Source organism: Strigops habroptila, chromosome 5, assembly GCF_004027225.2.
Source record: "Strigops habroptila isolate Jane chromosome 5, bStrHab1.2.pri, whole genome shotgun sequence".
Classification (NCBI taxonomy): Eukaryota; Metazoa; Chordata; class Aves; order Psittaciformes; family Psittacidae; genus Strigops; species Strigops habroptila.
The window spans coordinates 74,892,678-74,912,926 of NC_044281.2; the positions used below are offsets into that span (position 1 = coordinate 74,892,678).

Consider the following 20,249-nt stretch of genomic DNA (forward strand, 5'->3'; position numbering starts at 1 on the left):
GTTGTTTACAGTATAATTGATCAATAGGTTTTATTCTGGACCACACAGTGTCAAAGCTCTAATATTTGGTATTAAATGTAATAGAGATACTGTAATCAAACCAAACACAAAAATATCTTCAAAAAGTATGCACTATATTGGGAGGTTATTAAAATTCCTGATACTGCTTAAAATGTTTAATGTGCTGAATACAAATGATATTTGAAAGAAAGCTTTGGGGATCAAAGATGGATTTAATAATTGTAATGTTTATGAATTTGTTTTGAAAATATTTTTAATTGGATAATGTCAGACTTTTGAATTGGAACGCTATGTTCATTAGCATTTCAATAGGTTATACTATCAACTCCCTTTGACATAAAAGAATTTGATTTATTTTTTAAATCATGAATCTCATAATCTTTTTTTCTGTTGCCACTAGTTTTCAATAATTTGATTAGCTTCTTCAAGAAGAGCAACAGGAACCACATGGGCTTTGCTGGTAATGATGTGCTATGTATCTCTTCTCCGAAAGCAGCTCTGCTGCCTTTGAAAGTGATTTGCAGTTTCTTATCAGCACAGAATTAAAGTGTAATATTGTCTAATTTGTTATGTTCAGTGGCACAGAGTATTGTAGAATTCTATCACATATACAGTCTTTTGAAACCTATACTATGTGACCATAAGAGTACATAAATGAATTTAAGAATTTATGGAAGTGTTTATTATTAGCTAAGAGAAAGCTCAAAAGATGAACTTGTCAATGGGTTTCATAATCTTTTAGTAAGATGTGTATTTTGCACACTCCCAAACTTCAATGCAGTTTATAAACCAGTAATTTCTAGTTGGTAGTTGTATTGCAAATAACTGGTGCGGACATTTCAGAGCAGGATGGGGCATAATTGTGTAAGTCCCAATGTAAATCTGTAAATTCAACATGATGAACTCCCTGCTTAGTGAAGTTATCTTCTACTCTCAATAGAAACAAAAACTGATTACTGTTGATCATTCAGGCATAACTGCTTGTAACAGTCAACAAGCCATCACAGTAGGGTATAAAGACCTTAGCAGAAATGCTGCCTATTTGATGACATTTAAAGCTTTAAAGAATTCCTTCTAGGTACCACAAAAAAATCATCATGAGCCAGCACAGGCTATCAGTGTCACTGAATGAAAACCAAAGAGATCAAATAATGTATACTGGCAATATCGCTATCCAAACCATTAAAACAATTTATGGAACTGGTCTTGCAAACAGTTCATCATGTCAGCAATGCCAAGGTCAGGAGTAGGAACTACCAGGGTGAGAAGAGCCTGCCACATGGGTGAGTGTGCAGGACATTGCCTTGTAATTGGATTAACCATCCTTTTGTGTGATTTTAGCAGTCTAAGAAATAAAACACAGTTTAAATGATATCCTACTACCTCTTTTCCCTCTACAATGTTGCGATAAGAGAAGTAAGGTGTGAAGTTCCTGTAACTTTCTGAGCTGACATTATCAGCTATGTATAAACAGATAATGCTGGTTTAGTAGAGCAAATAAATTGTATGTAATTTTTTTATTAAACAAACAGTATAATAACTGGACTATATTATCACAAGGAAGCATAGAAGACCATAGACTGTACAGCTGAAACCCTGTAGCAAAATTTGTTTCTACCACTTGTCCTCAAATTTAAAGAAACATAACTTTATCAAGCTTTCACAATGGCTGATTCTTGTTAATTTAAAGAGTCTTCACCCTTGTTAAGGCTAGATGATTAAAATTAAAAGATAAATGTACTGTTAGAAAGTTCTATGCCACACTCTATTTTTATGAGAATTTAACTGAAAGACATACATTATACCTGTATGTGAATTACAATGGCTTCTCAGCAGGGAACGCAGAATTACTTACAGTACGTAAACATTTAAAGAGGAAAATGCTAACACACTGAAAGAGTTTAACATCAGTAGCAATTTATCAAATGAAGAAGTTTCATAAAGTCCACTCTCTGGGAGAACATTCACCATTAGTCAAAAGCCTCGCATTCTTGATAGTCTGAAGTTCAATCAATTTGAAAACCAAAACCATTCAATGAGCTAAATCTGAGGATCTTAAGAAAACTGCCATCCTCCTTCTCAGGTAAAAGCCAGAATTAAAATAATTATTATTAAAATAATCCAACCAGGTCGCTTTACAGGCAAATTTACACACTGTCTCTTCAAAACACTGCATGCCCAAAAGCCTTTTTGGGTTTGGAATGTAGCACTGCACCAAGTATTTCACAAAGCCTCTAAATATCACAAGAAGCTTTTTTAGAGAGAGAAAGAAAGAAAATTCCAGCTGACTGCAACTGTTCTAGCAGGAGTGCCTCAGCTTAGCTCCCAGACCTGGAATTCCAGAGAAACAACAGAGGACAGGAAACAGATAATTTTTTTACATGTCCTTTTGTAACGCAGCTACAAGATGACTGATGAGCTTAGGAACAAACAGAGTGAGAGTGCAAGTGTCATCAGAGTGAGCTGTGTGCTTAGACAGAAGCTTGCAGGAAGAGCGAGCGAATTCTCCGATGATATGTGACTGGTGGAGACTCCTGCTGTGTTGTCTTTCTCGATAGCATTCTGCAAGACACAACACTTTCCTTGGTCACCATTACACATGTTCATTGCAAGATATTCAAATCTACATCATGAAATTAATCTTTTGTTTGTTCATGGCCCACCCTCCAATGTTACCTATGTATCACTGTCACAAAGATGCAAAAGGCATAAAAATAGATGTCAGAATGTCAGTATTTTAAAGAAAACACCAGTACAGCACAATCCAAGAAAAGGAGAAAGTATTAAAAAATCCCTACTTTAGCAACGATTCCATGTGTAAAACCTCCCCTTGTTAAGTACAGCAAATACTTTAGCAATTTATCGTGCCAGTTTATTTAAAAAGCAAATGTGGGACCCTCAGAGAAACTGCAACTTCTGCACAGTCAACAGAGCAACTCTGTTTAGCAAATTACTTCTGGACAACAATAAATAAAATCTACTCCATGGGGTCAGAAAAGACAGTTTTCTAGCTTACAAAAATTTTCTTTCTCATGCCTTTTTCACCTTTATTGCTGCATTATTTACATTCCTTGCCTTCTTTGCTACCAATAATTAAACAGCATGCATATACAAGTACAGACTGGCAGATTATAGCTATTTAAGGAGGAGGTGAAGGAGCAGTATTTTTCACTGCTATCATCCGCAGTAAAAAGAAAAACCTATCAGGTATAATCACAGAAGTAGAACAATTTAGATTAGAAGGGATCTCTTCATTAAGTCAAATCTACTCCATGCAAAGTTGCTCAGACCCTGTCCACTCTGGATCTGAAAATCCCCAAGGATACAGCTTCTACAGAGGGGTCAAACCTCCCCCATCCTGAAGAGGCAATGGGCCTCTCCAGGTACAAGCTATGAGCCCCCAGAGGACCAGATACAAAGAATGAGTACAGAGCATCGGTTTCCACAGGAATGACTGTCTACAGAGTCAGTGAGGTATTCATGGATAAACCGCACCATTCCCCTACTTTAATACCACCTGTTAGAAGTAGTAGAGGCATCGGGGGAATTATCACAATATGTTCTCTTATACTCAACTTTGGGCATCTGCTTTTTTGGAGACTGTAACAGAGTACGGCATAATATGGACCAGCAGTTCTTATAGTAAACTATAGTTACTACGACCTTCTTGTGTAAGGTCTTTTAGCCAGCACAAGATGTCAACAGGTCTGTTAAACTGCATTGTTCCCTCAGATATTAGGCTTCATTCTAGAATGTACAGGAAATTCTTAAAAGAATCTAAAGGATTAGGAATGGGCTACAGAATTGTCATTGTTTAGAAGAACAGGATGTATCTGGACTAGTGAAGGAGAACCTGATACATATATGGTCACATCCTTTTGGTGGCTTATGCCTGTGCAGCTGGTCTTGTTCCAATGCCTAGGCTATGTGCTTCCACACTGTAAAAATTAATTTATGTACATCACTAATTACTAAGCTTCCTGAGAGACTCAGCACAAAGGATAAGGACTGACAGACATGGAAACTGATGTAATGTTTACGTCTGAAAGGGGGCCTTGGAGGTCAGCCTAAGCAGACTACTCAAACAGCACTGGGAGGTTCATGTCTCTTGGGGCTATCAGTCTGTCTCCTGCTGTATGAGCATCACATCTCCTGATATAAACATCATTTCATGCCCTAAATTGGTCATTTTTGTTAGCCACAGAATGATGCCCGCTACGTTTCTGTGTATTTGCTAAAAGCCGTATCATCTTGTGTTCCCGTGGATTATTAACTAAGTATACTCGCCAGGTGCAATGGTAATTACCATGGGATTTGCCTAAACATGTACTGTACAGCCATTATCTAAAGTCATCAGAGGCCACTTTGAACCCAGCTCCAGATTTCTTAGTAAAATTATTCTTTAATACATTATAGTAGCCAAACATAACAATACTAAGACTTTAGTGTGAGGTAAGTCCATTATAATCTTGACAGACTTTGAACGTTTTATATTATGAGGAGACACCTGATATATATAGGATCCACACTCTTACCTCATTAAGACAGAGCTCTGCATCTACAGATTCATTGGATTTCCGCTTCTTCTGTGCCTATGAACAAATGCAAGATTTATTCCCCGTATAATTTTTACATACAGCAGCACAAAACAATTAGATGAATTGCATGGGTTGTCATACTCCTATAATTTTGACAGTGATTTGCACATGATTAGCAAATAAACTCTCCAAATGTAACTGCATGTTTTCCAATAACATTCACATTCTGATTTGAATTTACAGCAAAACTTCAATCAGTCAGCTAAGGGTACTTAGTAATTACAATGATGAGTGCCATCAGCTGCAGAGAACATGTTATGTTCTGTGGCCCCTTAAAAATGGCGCTACATGTTCATGAAAAGAAATGAAATATGACATTAATATCAGCCATAATACCACTGCATATTAACAACAAATATATCATACACCTATATGTGTATATATATACACACACATATAGGAATACATAGCACAGAAGTATTTTATCCTTAATGATTCTTGCAATTTTTCCAGGTATTATTAGGAAAATACAAATACAAATTCAATATACTGCATGGCTGCCACAGAGTCTCTTTTAGAAAGTTACAAAAAGAACACTCAATGTCTTTTAACATATATACCTGTAAGTCAAATTGAGCTGTTTGTTTACATTGCATTCACTGATTACTGTGGAATATAATTAAATGCAGGAATATTTTACATGATCAAAAGCTGAAAAGTGAATCTGCTGTATCTTCAGCCACGTCTTATGATGAGCATCCATCTGTTGCTATTACAGTGCGCCCTCCACACTGACTTGAATAAGAAACATTTCTGGTAGCAGCATCAGGCAAAATGAAAGCAATAGTGTACACTCTGTCGAGCATCATAAGGTGCTTAATATTTCCATTGTTGAAGCGAACATGACTGGGCTGGGAGTTTTCTGCTTTTCTACAATAGCAATAGGAATCCCCATGGTGCTGAAGATATTTTCAATAAATGTACTGTGGTGGATTTAAGTACTTCAGTGATTCTCAGTATCATTTCTTTCTTTATATATTCCAGAAACATAAACATCACTCTTTTATAGGAGCTACCAATGTTACACGTACAATCAAGTCTTATAACAGAAAACTTGGGTTTACACAATGAAACTACTGACTGCATTGAGCACATCTGTACTTCCACCTGGACTTGCAATTTACTTCCTGCAAAAAAAATGAGGATCCGCTCTCACTGTGTTGCATTCATTTTACACTGCAGAATCCCACTGGTGTTGGCAGAGATGGACTGGACTAATGCTGATGTGAGGAAATGCTGAGCATTCTGATTTTGTACCCTCAAAAAATTCATTTCCATGTGCAGCTATTTCATTTTATTTCTGAGAGTCATCAGTGCTGCCTATGGACACAAAACAGTCTTCGACCTAATTACTGATTTTAGAACCCAAATGAAGGAACTGAACTTCTTATTAGGAAGTACACTCTCTGCTTTTCATGACACTTTAATAAATAGATACATTAGAGACAACTGAAAAACTAAACCAGCTGGGATTTAAAAGAAAGACAGCTTGGCATTCAAAATGAAAGGCATGGTAAGAATGCTTACTGTATATATGTTGAGAGTTTTCAAATATATGACAAAGTAATAGCTCAATTCATTAACAAACATCCTCTGTGAAATCTCTCTTACATACCCTTTCTTCTAATTAGTACTACTAAAGTGGTTATCGTAAGCATAAATCTAACTATCTAAATAGAAAAAGAAATGCCTGGAAGTACATTTGCTACAACATGAAGCAAGACAGTGAAGCTTTAATTTGCAATGGTGGTGGTATTCAAGAGGTTAGGATTTTTTTTTAATGGCAACTGCCATTAAACTCCTTCAACTTCAACTTCTAAATGGCTGGGTCCAAGGAATAGGTAAAGAAGGAGAAACTGGATTTCAATCCCGATTTTCTTACATCCAAAACACCCATATTACATTGAATTGGAATGTGAGGCTTCAGCTGAGGCCTCAGGTTCAGAGGTTCAGATCTTGACAGTGTAAACTCTAAGGACTGTACAAGCCTCATATTCTTAGTTTGTCCTTCAGTGCTAAATTTCCTGGTCCACACAAGCATCTGTCTACTGGAAACATTGTGCTTCGCTGCTTACTCCTGGTATGGATTCATAACACTGTGCTAACTATAAGTCTACACTTCGTATTAGTCTCAACACCGAAGTTAGAATTTATGTTTCTTCTGTACTGTGCTTCTCAAATGAGAAAAGAGGAAAATATCATTATTTTGTCTATATACAGTAAAATTTTTCTTTATTTCATTCAGCCTGATAAACAATAGAGTGCAGCAGCTAAAACATCTTTACCTTTGAGAACAGTATTTTAAGGGTAAAATCAACAGCTGGAAACAAAAGCAACATATAAAAAGCTTTTCAATAATTTTGATCAATATTCCCTAGCTTTAATTTGGAAGGTAATACTTCTCTGTATTCATACAATATTGTAGTCATGCTAACATCAACAAACCTATTCACATGCATCCTCCATTATAAAGTCCTCCTTTCTTAGAAGCGAAAAGTAATTTTAATAATCAGGCAGGCTTTCCTCTTATCAAAACAGAAAGGACAGCATCTTCCATTTAAAAATACAGCAAAAATGCAACCTCTTTTCATAGGGAAGGTGAAGGGAAAGGAAAAACTATCATTTTGAGGATGAGATGAGACATGGCATGCCAAGTTTCAAATTGGAAGAGTACATTTTTACTGTTGAGTTATAAACCTGTAAAAATGGGTTATAATGGAAATGCTGGCATAGGCTGCACTACTGTAATACAACAGTGCATCACGAAATCATAAATAATAGGAAAAGAACCAAAACAAAACCAAAAACCTACATATTGAAGAGAGTGTATAGAAAGTGTGTCCTTTAATTACAGGCTAAGGTGGAAAATCTTTCTGTCCCACCCTCATGCAGAAAAGACTACACGTAGCAGAACCACTGGGCAGGGCTGGGCTGATAAAAATAATAACTAAATAAAAAGTGAAAGAAAAGCAGCTTAAAATAACTGGTTAAACATATGGAAAGAGGTATGAGATCTTTTCCACTGTGGTAAAATAGCATTTGCTAATGATTTATATACTCAGCTGTGACATGCCTCTGACTGTAAAACAAAGATACGTAAGACAGGTTGACACCCTGGCTTTGCAGGGAACTATAATTCAGTAATGTGGGCTACTCTGATGAAGCTGCCCCATACTGCCTACAACTTTGCACTCGCTTAAGCTTTTATATTCTGTAAAATGAACACCTGCTTTTACAGAGAATCTGATCACTGTGGCAGCACAAGCAATAGATGATATTTAGAGATAATCACATTCATACACCTCCTGCTGAGCTTCAGCATCCTGTCCAGTAGTCATACAAGGCTTCTTTTAGTCTTCGCAACCTTTAGCTTTTAACATTCAAACTAAACTGCTGGACTTTGTTCAAGGGCTGGTTGAGAAACCAACTGCATGTCCAGAAAATAAAAGACTAATGATCAGAAGCAAAATTTTACTAATTTCTTTCCTAGAAAGAAAGATGAATCAGGACCAGAAGAGGAGCTAGTGGTTTTCTGAAAGGAGAAAGGAATGTTGCTTATAGAGATATTTTTCCTCCAGAGGACTCTGCGGACCTTCATGTTTCCTTCTAATCCCAATGCTCCTAGATAGGTTCAACCATATGTCCTTGCTCAGACATACCTAACCTAGTTTTCTCTTGCCCTACACCTAATAACCATCATAAGATCCTCCTAAACCTAGTAACTCTCCTTCTCATCCCCCAAATCCCTCTACCTCCACCCTTTACAGACACTGTAGCTCTGAGTTCACTCCCAGAAATGCTATCTTGCAATTATGCATCCAGCTTTTACAAGTCAGAGCACTACATGCTTAATAAATGCATTAAACACTGCAAGGGTATCTCACCAGGAGTCAGTTCATACATTTATGGCTGGTATTTTTACATATCTACTACAGCCTGCATACCTATGTTACTCACAGCAAGGAAAAGGTCTGACTGGGAATGGCTGCAAACGGAGATGAGCTTTAATTTGGAGGGAGGGGAGGGAAGGAGAAGCATGTAAAAGGAACTGAATGAATTGGACCTGAATGCAAATAGGCTCAGAGTGAGCATCCAAACTCAGAAACCAGTCCCTTGCTGGCCCACAGTTTGGGCCTCACATGCTTTATGGAACATACAGCTTAGACATTATAGTGAGAGACAACAGAAGTATCATTACAATAAGTATCTGCTATATGGGTTGTTTTTTCAGCTAATTTTGATGAGTGCCTTTTTCCTCTCCCGAGTTAGTTATGCCCATATTAACAAGCCTTTCTGAAGGGACACATCTCACAGAATATATCCTTCAAATGACCACGCTTCTGTAACAAATGAGGGTGCTTGTTCTTTTTGTTCCTCTCGTGTTGATTAAAGAGATTTACTATGCATCTAACCTGTTTTTCCAACAGCAAGACACAAACAATAAGCAGAGAAATATACAGACTGTAAAAACGCAATCAGATTAACTCTTCTGCATTCACTAAGCAGTAGGAGCATCTATCACAATTGTCAATAGTATTTTCTTCTTAGCACAGTAGTACTATGCCACGCTGGAGTATAAATTACTTTCAACAGGGAAGATCAGAAAAGTGCGGGTCAGAGACACAGGCCACTAAAACAAGGATCCAATTCAGCACTGAGTAATTTTGAAACCCATAGCATACAGCCAGGGTGCAAAGCTATTTAAGCCATAAAAACAATCAGCTTTTCACAATCCTATAACAAATAAGTCAGATCTTCTCTTCTGCTTCTTTTTTCTTTTTTTTTTCTCCTCTGCTGAATCAACCCTCAAGATACAAGCTTGGGGCAGGAAATTATCAGTCATTGTTCTGCATAGAAGCACTACAGTTCTGTCATCCCACTTTGTAGAGTGAAGAAAGTATGTTTTAGAAACAAGCATTACCAAGATGCTGCTTCCACTATTTTCCAAAGCCACGCAGATAACACCTAGCATAGTAAGAATCAAATCACAAGTGTTTCAGCTGGGAGACATTAAATAAAGCAAACCAGTTATCCCCTTGTGCCCAAATACGCACCGGAGAAACACACACTAAGTTTTATAGTGCAGTGCAATAAACAGTTTATCAGCCGGTGCCTTCGGATCCCATCACCTCCCAGCCCTACATCCCTGTCCCCCATACCTTTGTACCTGTCCTAAAATTACTCAACTTGTCCCCATTCTCTGTCTGGATTTCTCTCCACAGCGTTGCCTCAGCTGGGCAGGGTGGTGGATGACAGACAGACCTACTATAGGATGCCCTGACTGCTTTTGGGACCAGCCATCCTTGGGTTTCCCAGTCCACGCATTCAGAAATTGAGTCAGATCCCATTCAAAACCACCAGACAGCTGCTCAATGGGTAGCACTGTTAAGTGACAGATCTACCTAGTTCACCTTCACAAAGCTCTGGCTTTCTTAAGGGAACACACATGACATTTAAAAAGCTCAACAATAATAAAATCGTGCTGGTTTTGAGTACTTAAGCATCAGAAACGAGAAACAGAGGGCAACCTCAAAGTAGCGAGGTTTGTTTTCTGGTCAGGAAAGGGAAAAAGGGATGGTGGATCTCCTGAGATGTTTCCATGCATTCCTTCAGGAGGAAATGGAGTTGAAAAAAAGTCGTCACCCCAGGGCAGCCCACAGGAATCCTCTGGGAAAAGAAGCTGAGACAAACATAGGTCCGTGTTCTGCTACAGCTTCCCAGCTCCTTAGTCATCAGTGAAGGAGCACTGCCCAGTCTCTTCTGGGCAGGTCAGGTCTCTTTCCCAGACCACTATGTAATGATGGATCAAATTAGCTCTGGTCTAACAGACACTGTAGACTCTTGTGCCTCTTGACAGCTGCAGATAGAAACACATTTAGTAGTACTACAGAAATCTAAGAAATGTACCTAAGAGTTGATGAAGTCTGATATGGATAGAAGAAAACCTCCTCCCTTCTACCTCTTCAATCTTGTAAGAAAATTTGACTGGAGAGGGGAAGAGCTGGGAGTAATCCTCCCAAAAGGAGCAGAAAAGAGTGTGGAAAGAAGGAAAGACGAGCCGTACCTTATGAATTATTGCTGGACCATTCCCAGATCCTTATGTTAATAAAGGTGAGACGTAATTAAGGCCCGTCTCTCACTGCACTTATATGGCTGGGACAACATGGCACAAAACCTGCCTAACACCAACCTTAAAGGTTTTATAAAAAACAGATCCTATCAGCAACATCAAACTGATCAAACAGCTTACAAGGACCAGACACACACGTCTTTAAATATTTATTTCAAGCAATTAGTTTCTCAGTGAGCACGGCACAAAATATGACACCCAGCCAAGACAACTGAACTGACTGACTTACCTTTCATGGCAGTACAGTAACTTGTTAACAATTTTGTTTTCATGTTCAGTCATTCATTTATCTGAGTAAAACTAATTTCCCTAGTCCCAGATTCTTGCTTCCTATTTTTAGGGGATATTATGCAATTCTCCTAATACGGTCTTTTTATGGATTTGCCTCAAGCAAATATTTTTACATGAAGAAGGGCAGAGGAGAAAACAGAATACTAAAAAGCATAGACGGAATAAGTTTTATTAGGTTAATATCTCAATGGCTTATGCTGCCTAGGGTATTTTTTTTGGCTTTTTTTCTAGTTATAAAACTGAACAACCATGTAATCCAAAATCAAGTTGTTTGGGATTTTATTATTAAAACACATTTCCCTAGTGATTCACTACAGCTATCAACCCAGTGCCACACAGAGCAGTTACAGGTAGCATCTGGCTGTTGTGCACTGAGCAGCATCTAAAGAAAAGCAGCATGAACACAAAGCCATTACAACCTCAGTCAAAAGACATACTCAGCCTTTAATTTTGAACAAAGGTAAGCCATTGAAGAACTACAGATCCCACACCACTTCCCCAGGCTGGATTGTGTGCCCTTGCGTGTCCAAACATGCAAACAAAGTTGTTCTGTTTGGCAGGAGGCGAAGTACCCACCTCCCCTATTAGGCTGGGCTCTGTGGTGCACTGGAGTGTGGTGTAAACACTCCTGAGCAGCTGTCGGCCACGGCTACTAGGGGACTAAAACCAGCTCAGCCGGAACTGCACTGTGCTAATGATCCTTGAAAAGAGGCACCACACTAATGCGGCTACAGTGCTTCTATACAGCATCTCACACCTCCAGGTGTGCCTTGGCAGGTACCTACTGGCTGAGTGTGGCTGTGATGCGCTGCTCTCTGCTAGGAGCATGCACCATGCCTGTTACTCACAGGTGAGTTTTCCTTCGCAATGAACAGATGACAGGACAGTGTGTGACTGGGACTCCCTGCTAAGAAAAACTTGGGAACCTCCCAGGCTGAAAGCAGAGCTGGAGGGAGATAGCTCAGTAGGGGTGCTCAAGGCATCGGGCAGCCTCATGGGAGATCCAGCTCTGAGCTGCCAGTATGTGGAAGAGATTAAGAAAACAAGGTCAAGCTAATGACCGCACTCAGGCAGCAGGACCAGGGATACTGTCCTCTGGTCCTGCAGCTGGAAGGGAACATCAGGCAAGCTTGCTTGAATACCAATCTGCACGAGGCCCTGAGTGCTGAGCACTACAGGAAGCTTCTGTTCGTGCTATGCCAACCTTAAGCAACTGATAATTATTGCTGGTTTCTTGAGCACTGCATTCACTTACAAATTTTAAAAGGGAAGGGAGAAGAATGATCATGAACATCTACTTTAGGTTAAGTGAATAAAAATGTTCAAGACCTTTCTCTTTATTAACCATATGTGTGTTGTGAGTACTGGCATGGTTACGCACAGAAAAAAACCCACAGAAAGCCTTAAAAAGGGTTCAAAACCACTTCAGCTAACAAGTGACTTTGCTGCAATTACAGATGCAAAAGCAAAGGCTACAGATACTAAAGTAACCTTGGACAGAAAGAACAAACTAGGCACTTATTTGAGCACCCACCATACAGCCATGCTCTCTCCTCCTCAGTTTTTTTAGACATTTCTAGCCCAATGTATTAGTTTCCTTCCATTCGCAGTTATGTGGCTATGCCTGTACCCGAGTCCCATTAAATCATGACTGAGACTGTTTTTTCTTCTTTTAAAGCAATTCAATCTTAAACAGCTCTGGTTTACAGTAATTGGTGAATTTTGCATTTTTGGCACAATCTGCTCTCCAGAAGTGCCACTGAAATAAAAATTTAAAGCACTTTCTCCCTGTTCCTCTAATCCTGTAGCTGAGTTCTGCAGGTGCACGCATGTATCCTCAGAACTGGCAATTTTTGTGAACTGGCTTCAGTACTTGCCTCAGTATCCATGTTCCTTCCTAGCAGTTAAAATACCATTCAGAATAAAAATATCAGAAAGTTGGGTTTTTTTAAACAATGCAATCAAATTTACCAAGGTGAGTCTATAAAAAAACAGGGTAGGGCATCCTGTGGTTTTGACAGGCAGCTGTTTCCCAAGAATTCAGCCAGAGCCACACACATAACATGAAAAATTTCACCCAAATAATGTTCTGGCAAAGTTCAAAGTCACAGTACACAGGATTTTTTTAATGCAAAATGTAAGACAACTTCAACCTTAAGCAGAGCTACTATCTGTTTCTATAATAATATAGTTTTATTTTCATTAGAATATATGCCTTTATACTGTTGTAGAAAGGTATTTAAATTCATTGCTAGTAATTGTGATTACTAAATTCTGATAGCATTCTAATTTCTAAATGTGACTTAATATAATACAATTTTGATTGCTGGCATTTTATTTTCTACAATAAGCATACATTTCAAACGATTTAAATCATGACTGAAAAAAACCCCAAACATCCACTTGGTCTTGTCCATAGATCTCCATTAGCTAATTTAGACCTTGGTTTGTCCTGTCAGCTTCCTAAACGTTATTAAAAGGGCCTTGCAGTATGGATCTTAAAACTCAATAATTCTAAGAGACTTTGATGTAGCATCCTACATTCATTCTTCCCCTGATGAAGAGAGTGAAGGTGAGAAAAACCATCTCTTCTCAAAAATATGAGGAGTGACATCTTAACACTAATTCTCTTTAATGGGCTATACTATAGTGGACTATACTTTAATGGATGATATTACAGTGGCCTTCCTCATATCCATTATTAACACATGAACGATGCTGTCGCTCACAACAGTTACACTGTAGTTAATGAAGCTATTCAAATAAGCAGAGAAACTCGCATGTAAGAGAAGCCTGCAGAATCATGACCTTAATAGAAAGGTGTCTTATTCTTTACTGCCCTGATCCCACCACACCAAGGGAATTCTGCTACTGGTGAGGCAGCAGCAACTGAAAATGAAAAGTAACTTCCTATATCATCTGCATACATGGCCTCAAATTTGAGCTCAGTAAGAAGTACGGAGAAATTTATTCCATCACTGAAATAATTTCTTAGACACAAAAAGTATTGTGAATGTTAGATGTTTAATGATTACAACCCTATTAAAACAAATCTGAGCCTTTAATAACCAGATTATGCAAATAATTAGCAGATTATGCAAAATTGTAATCACAGTGTATGATCCTGCTTTGTTTCATCACATAAATAATTCACAGAAGGACAGAAGGCTTGCGTTTATGTTTACATGTAATAAGTAAGTCTGAAAATACAAATAGATGAATGCTAATAATGCAAGTAATGGAGATCAACGGGATAACTTGGAGTATATTTTGTAAGGTTTCCATAATAAACTGGAAGAAGCTTTTGAAGATTTATTGTGACTAGTTTGCCTACTTTTTGAAGTATTCGTTGTGACAGACTGGATAGTTCAAGGGATTATTTATGGGATATACAGCCTTATATTCCAAGGTAGCTTGTTTAATCTAGCTCAGGTCAATACTGACAACTGTTGTGTAGTATTTTTGAAATGAGGAGGTGGTTCTGGAGCACTTCTTCTCTTAAGAGGGCAAGTTCAATGCACAAAAGTGGCACTAATTTCCACCTTGGGCAGTGCACTTCATCAAAGAGACTGAGGACTTAATGAGATATAGGCTTATAACGTTGCAAAGCACCCAGGATGTTTCCCCATGCCCTTCATTTCCCTTTCGGTGAGATGAGCTGCTCTGTTAAAAAGGGATAGCCTTTCTGTATCCTCACATCTAGTTCCAGTGCAAACCCTACAAGCAAAATCGTGAAGGTGCCCTAAGCTACCAAATTTTAACATCCTTTAGTGGGACTCCAGGGAGAGATTAGAAGGTTTCACCTAGAAAAACATCTTGAGAGTGCTATCTGAAGAGAATCTTGATTGATGATGGTTGGCAGCAAATATTTCCCTGAATGCATAATGGTTTTATTAATAGTTCTGTACTAAGCTGAGGCAAGTAGAAAGCAGAGCAAGTGAAGGGTGTTTTTTGTAAGCTACCTACTCAGATGCCTCTAATACCCACAAGCATCAGCTTTGTCTTACTAGCACGTTTCAGGATCAATACCTTGTCATCAAGTTTCCAGAAAGCATTAAACCCCCCTCACATCTGGGTGTGTGTCAACTACAGCAACAATATGGCTTCTTGTGTTACTTCTACCTCCAGAGCAGTGGGTGGAAAGTCAGACCTAAGACAGCATTAGTAGAGATGAGGGATGCAGTGTAATGCAGGCTGTGCCTACTGTGTATTAACATATGTGTATTGAATACGCAGGCTGCATATGCACACCAGCACTGAAACTGTACTAGTGTATTGAGCTCTCTCTTCCAGTGATAAGTGAATTTAATGGCTTTAAGAGATGCCATGTTCAGTGGCCAAGATGGGATTAGCCTCTCCAGTGTTTGAGAACAGCATCCTTGAAAAGCATCTGCGATATCACCATGCTGCTCACACTCAGTGACCTCTTGAACAGCATGGGACATCGCACTTCTGACATGCTGTGCATGGATGAACGTAAGTGCACTACAACAGGCTTTGTACATAACAAAGGGCAGCAGATGATAAGGACTTGACGAGCATACAGGAGCAGATGCGTCTCACTGGCTTGGAGATGATTTGGAACTGCAGCTTTGCTAGTTGCTCTCTTTAAATGTTCATGAAACACCAGAGTCCAGTCCCCTGTAACACTGACATGAGCCAGCACGACTTGTATTTTAGCGGCTGTCCCTGTGATGTAGACTCAGGGTGACCAGTTCAGCTCCCAAAAAGCACAGCTCTCACGAAGCGCACTTACCAAAGAGTTGTGCTGCTACTAAATACAACATTGTATCTGAGCCATCAGCCTGAAGGTGAAAAGCCTCTGCTTAATTAATGATTCCTAAAGTATCTTCATTAAGCTGTTCTCTGGGTTTAGACTGGGTGTGTTTTTTATCTAAACCTGTGCAGTTGTGCCTATAACAATTTGAATTTCCCATCTGCAAATAACCATGACTGAATCCTTAGGAATAATCAGGAAATCTTAATCAAAATTAATAGGGGTTAGGCCACGTCTTGATGAGAATATGATTCTGCAAATAGTTGCAAGAATTTGTCAAACTAATTAAGTTCAAAATCAGTATGAAAAAAGGGACAATTTTTCCTTCTGAATTTGCATTTGACTTCTGAAATTGTATACAGGCAGTTAGTTCCCTGCAGGAACAGATCCCTACATTTGCCCTCAGAACCCCAGAATTACGTACATAATTACAGTACATATGTGATTGAGGTGTGCAGGATGGCATACTGACATAGAACTCAATATAGAATGGTCTTCAAGAATTTAACTCGGATAAGTGCAACTGTTAGTGCACTACTTTTTCTAGAGAAGGGCAAGCCATTGTAAAAATTATACTAAACACTGTTCATCAGAAAAGTTCTGATGAAACCACTCTTTTACATTTGTGCAGGCACAAATTTAGGAATGGGGTTTCACAGATACTTATAACTGCTTTGCTTTCAAACATGCACCCTTAATTTATATGCCCACTTATCCAACCCTGCACAAATTAGGTACTTAACGACTGCAGGTAGCTACTTAGATCCTACCTGGTACACGTCTTACCTGCCATGTGCATAATAAATCTGAATGCACACATTTTAAATCTGAGCATGAATTCAGTACATTCAAACATTTATGTGTGTGCTAATGCATATCTAGCCTTGAATTAGAGGCAACTTGAGGCTGCAGAAAATGTCAATCTATCTGGAAAAATAAAGTAGTACAATGTAATGCAGTATTTAGTAAATTACTGCCCTGAATACCTACTTCTGTTTTAAGACAGACATGAAGGAGGATAATCCTATAATTCTTTAGGACACATACTGAGTGCAACTATGAAAATATATCCTGCATTATGCACACCAGTCAGCCTGTTTACCTGTAGCTCATGGAAAGAGCTAAGCATGCAGGAGGACTTAACTTGAAGTGGGATTATTAGGCCAAGTCCACTGATTAGAACTACAATTTGGTGTGAAATAGGCCATCCTCCAAATTAGAGACTAAAACAAACATTTTGAACTCCTACTGATTTCAAAGGCAGGGAATTCTAACGGGTGACAGTGTCTCATGTTCGGGAACTCAACAGCAAGTTGAAAAATGCTGTAGAGTAGATGGTTTGAGTGTAACATAGAGATCTATTATTCAGGTAAGACAGCTGATTCTGAGTTATAGGGATAAAAAAGTAAGTAGGAGATAAAGGGTGTGATTTATTTCTAGTATTTGATTACTAATGTACAGTGAAGACTGTAAGTAAAATGAGCAGACAGGTTAAAAGCAGAACAAAAATATATTTCTGTTCAGATGTTTTGTTATCACTAATTTTTTTTTATTAAGAGTATAGGCTAACTAATTTGGTTAATAACTATGTTTCATTTTCTGTCCTATAAACTTGGTTTGACTTGAAAAATATAGGCATGCTTTGGAAAAGATTCCACATTTTAGCTCTTCAACAGTATTCTATTCTTGCAGCTATGCTGCTCTTGTCACCAACGTATGATTTAGAATGATTACTTATTATTGTATTCTAATTTCCATTGGGCTTTTCTATATTTCATTTGCTGCTGGTAACAAGGAAGATACTATTTCTAAAAAATCTTTTTTATTATAACTGAAATGCTTTAGATCATATCTGCCACATGGTAACTGTGAGCCTGGGTAGTTTATTTTTTACAAATATTAGTTTATGGGCTATATAGAAATATCAAAGAATGATGCATATATGTAAGGAGTAACTGATAATTACAACGTACACTTAAGGATAATTGCAATGTACACAACTGTGGAGTTATTCCATTTTAGAAGTGTATAAACAAAAGCAGAATTTGATTAGGTTGTGTGATTGCCTCTTTAGACTCAAATGACTTTATATGCATAAACAGACTTCATATACTTGGGTTTGCTGTTGGCAGAGGAAGGCAATGTATCCTCTTTAATCAAGGATAAGGAAGCAGGATTCCCTCAGATTTTTTTCCTAAATCAAAATACAAACCTACTCCAGTCTCTTAATTGCACCCCAGTATGGCCACAACCCGCAGCCCCTTCTCCCTTCCCTGCTGTATCTTCCAAGACAGCCAAGCCAGTGATGGCATTCTGACTCCTTCTGTGCTGTACGGGCTCAACATCCTCCTGCTCAGTCTTGTGCAGTCTTTTTTTGACCCTGAATCTGCATTTAGCTGTTACATCGTTAGAGAGAATATACAAAAATGTATACTGATACATTTCATGCCAGAATAAGTCCATGAGGCAGTTGAGCGCCAAAATTAGCAAATAGATTTGCAAGAAGAAAGGAGGAAAAAGGAAAGAAAAAAAAAGAAAGAAAAAATAAAAAAAAAAAGATAAAAAAAGATGGGGGGAACAGAAAGGAAAATATTCTAATAAAGACTAATGGTTAACTGGAAGTGAGGTTTCAGATACAGTGGAGATATGCCGGTAAATTGAGACTAATAGTCTAACGGCTCACATCACTTAAATAGGCAGAACTAGTCTTGGTTATCATTTCCCTAAGGGGAACTTTCCTTCATGATAATATAGTATTATTTCTTGAATTTCTGTTATTTCCAGTAGGGACGGTTTATAAGAGTACAGGAAGGTGTTTAAAAAGGATCTTTGTGTTTAGAGCTGCTATCTGTGTATGAGTTTAGGGAATCTATCTCCATAAACGAGTGTGATTTTCTTTGATGGTACTGTAGAGACGTTTAGACCTCCAGAGGAAAGGTTACAGTTCTGTGCCAGGGAAAGTAATGTTGCCATGAGACTAAAAGTGTAAGAGGAAGAGCAAAGCTGCCACATCCACTTCCACAATGGCCTGCTCTGCAAGATGCGTAAAAGGAGAGAATACCTTGAAGGTAAATGCCTTCAAGCCAATTTTCATCCAGTGGGTAACATCAGGTTATCCTTTCTGTTTTTCTGAGCACTGGAGTACTCAGATTCACATACCTTCCTCAGATGCTTTAACTCTACTATATTCTTCCTAATGATTCAGCTAAAACCAGCAACAAAACAATCTGAACACTTGAAACTAATAAGAAATACACAATTAAACATGTGCACTAGACTTCTGAGGCTTGTGGAGAACTCTATTTGCCAGATAACTACTCAGGACCTACCACAACAGGGCAGTAGCTTCTGCATACCACCCAGTTCTTATGTTCTTTAAAATTATTTTGGACTGAAAATAAATCAGACAGAGCTGTGAAGATAAGACAGTGAACTTTATTGACACCTTACTGTAGCAGTAGACAAAATGTTAACTACTTGTCCCAAAGAACAGCATAGGTTTGGTGTGCCCTAGGAAATAGATAGCTAATTTATGCAAACAACCTGTTGATCATTAAGAATCTGTCATGGTTTAAACCCAGCTGGTAACTCAGCACCATGCAGCCACTTGCTCACTCCCTGCTTTAACCTCCCTCGGGCAGGATGGGGAGGACAATCGGATTAATGTAAACCCCACAGGCTGAGATAAGAACAGTCCAATAAGTAAAGTACAATATAATACTACTACTAATAATAATAACGGAAATAAAAAGGGGACAAAATATAAAAACCAAAAGTGGAAAGGGAGTCAAACAGTAAACACAAGTGATGCACAATACAACTGCTCACCACCTGCCGACTCATACCCAGCCTGTCCATGGGCAGTGATTGGTCCCTTCTGGGTAACTCCCCTCAGTTTATGTACTGGGCATGATGTGCTGTGGTATGGAATACCCCTTTGGCTAATTTGGGTCAGGTGTCCCGTCTCTGCTCCCTCCTGGCTTCCTGTGCCCCTCCTCGCTGGCAGAGCATGAGAGACTGAAAAGTCCTTGATCAGGGTAAGTGCTACTGAGCAACAACTAAAGCATTGGTGTGTTATCAGCATTGTTCTCAGACTAAAGCCAAAACACAGCATTGCACCAGCTACTGGGAAGAAAATTAACTCTATCTATCTCAGCCGAAACCAGGACAAAACCACAAAATGTCCAGAAGTGTCTGCAACAAGCAGACTGTAAAAGCCAAAATGGTGGCAGCAAATCAGAGATGTATAGCGCCATTTGAATGCAGTAGTTATCCGTGAGCTTTTCTCTACCCACTCATATATCCAAGGACTCACACTGGGGAACAAAGATTTTGGGAAAGACTCTGGGGTGGGCAGCCCCACAACCCTACTCTAGGATCCGGGACCATCTCTCCAGCAGCTGGGGATTTCAGCGAGCAGGACAAGAGGCAG

At 38.7% G+C, this 20,249-nt stretch overlaps 1 protein-coding gene across 2 annotated transcripts in view; it reads right to left on the bottom strand.

Annotated features, from left to right (window-relative positions):
• Positions 1–1,519: 1,519 nt before the first annotated feature.
• Positions 1,520–20,249, bottom strand: part of GFRA1 (GDNF family receptor alpha 1) — a 145,295-nt gene continuing 126,565 nt past the window's right edge. For both annotated transcript variants that reach the window (XM_030488151.1, XM_030488150.1), the window contains exons 8-9: positions 4,557–4,613; positions 1,520–2,583 (exon numbers count right to left, since the gene is read on the bottom strand). In XM_030488151.1, coding sequence (XP_030344011.1) covers positions 2,422–2,583; positions 4,557–4,613 — 219 coding nt within the window. In that variant the 3' untranslated portion in view covers positions 1,520–2,421. The remainder of the gene's footprint in view (positions 2,584–4,556; positions 4,614–20,249) is intronic.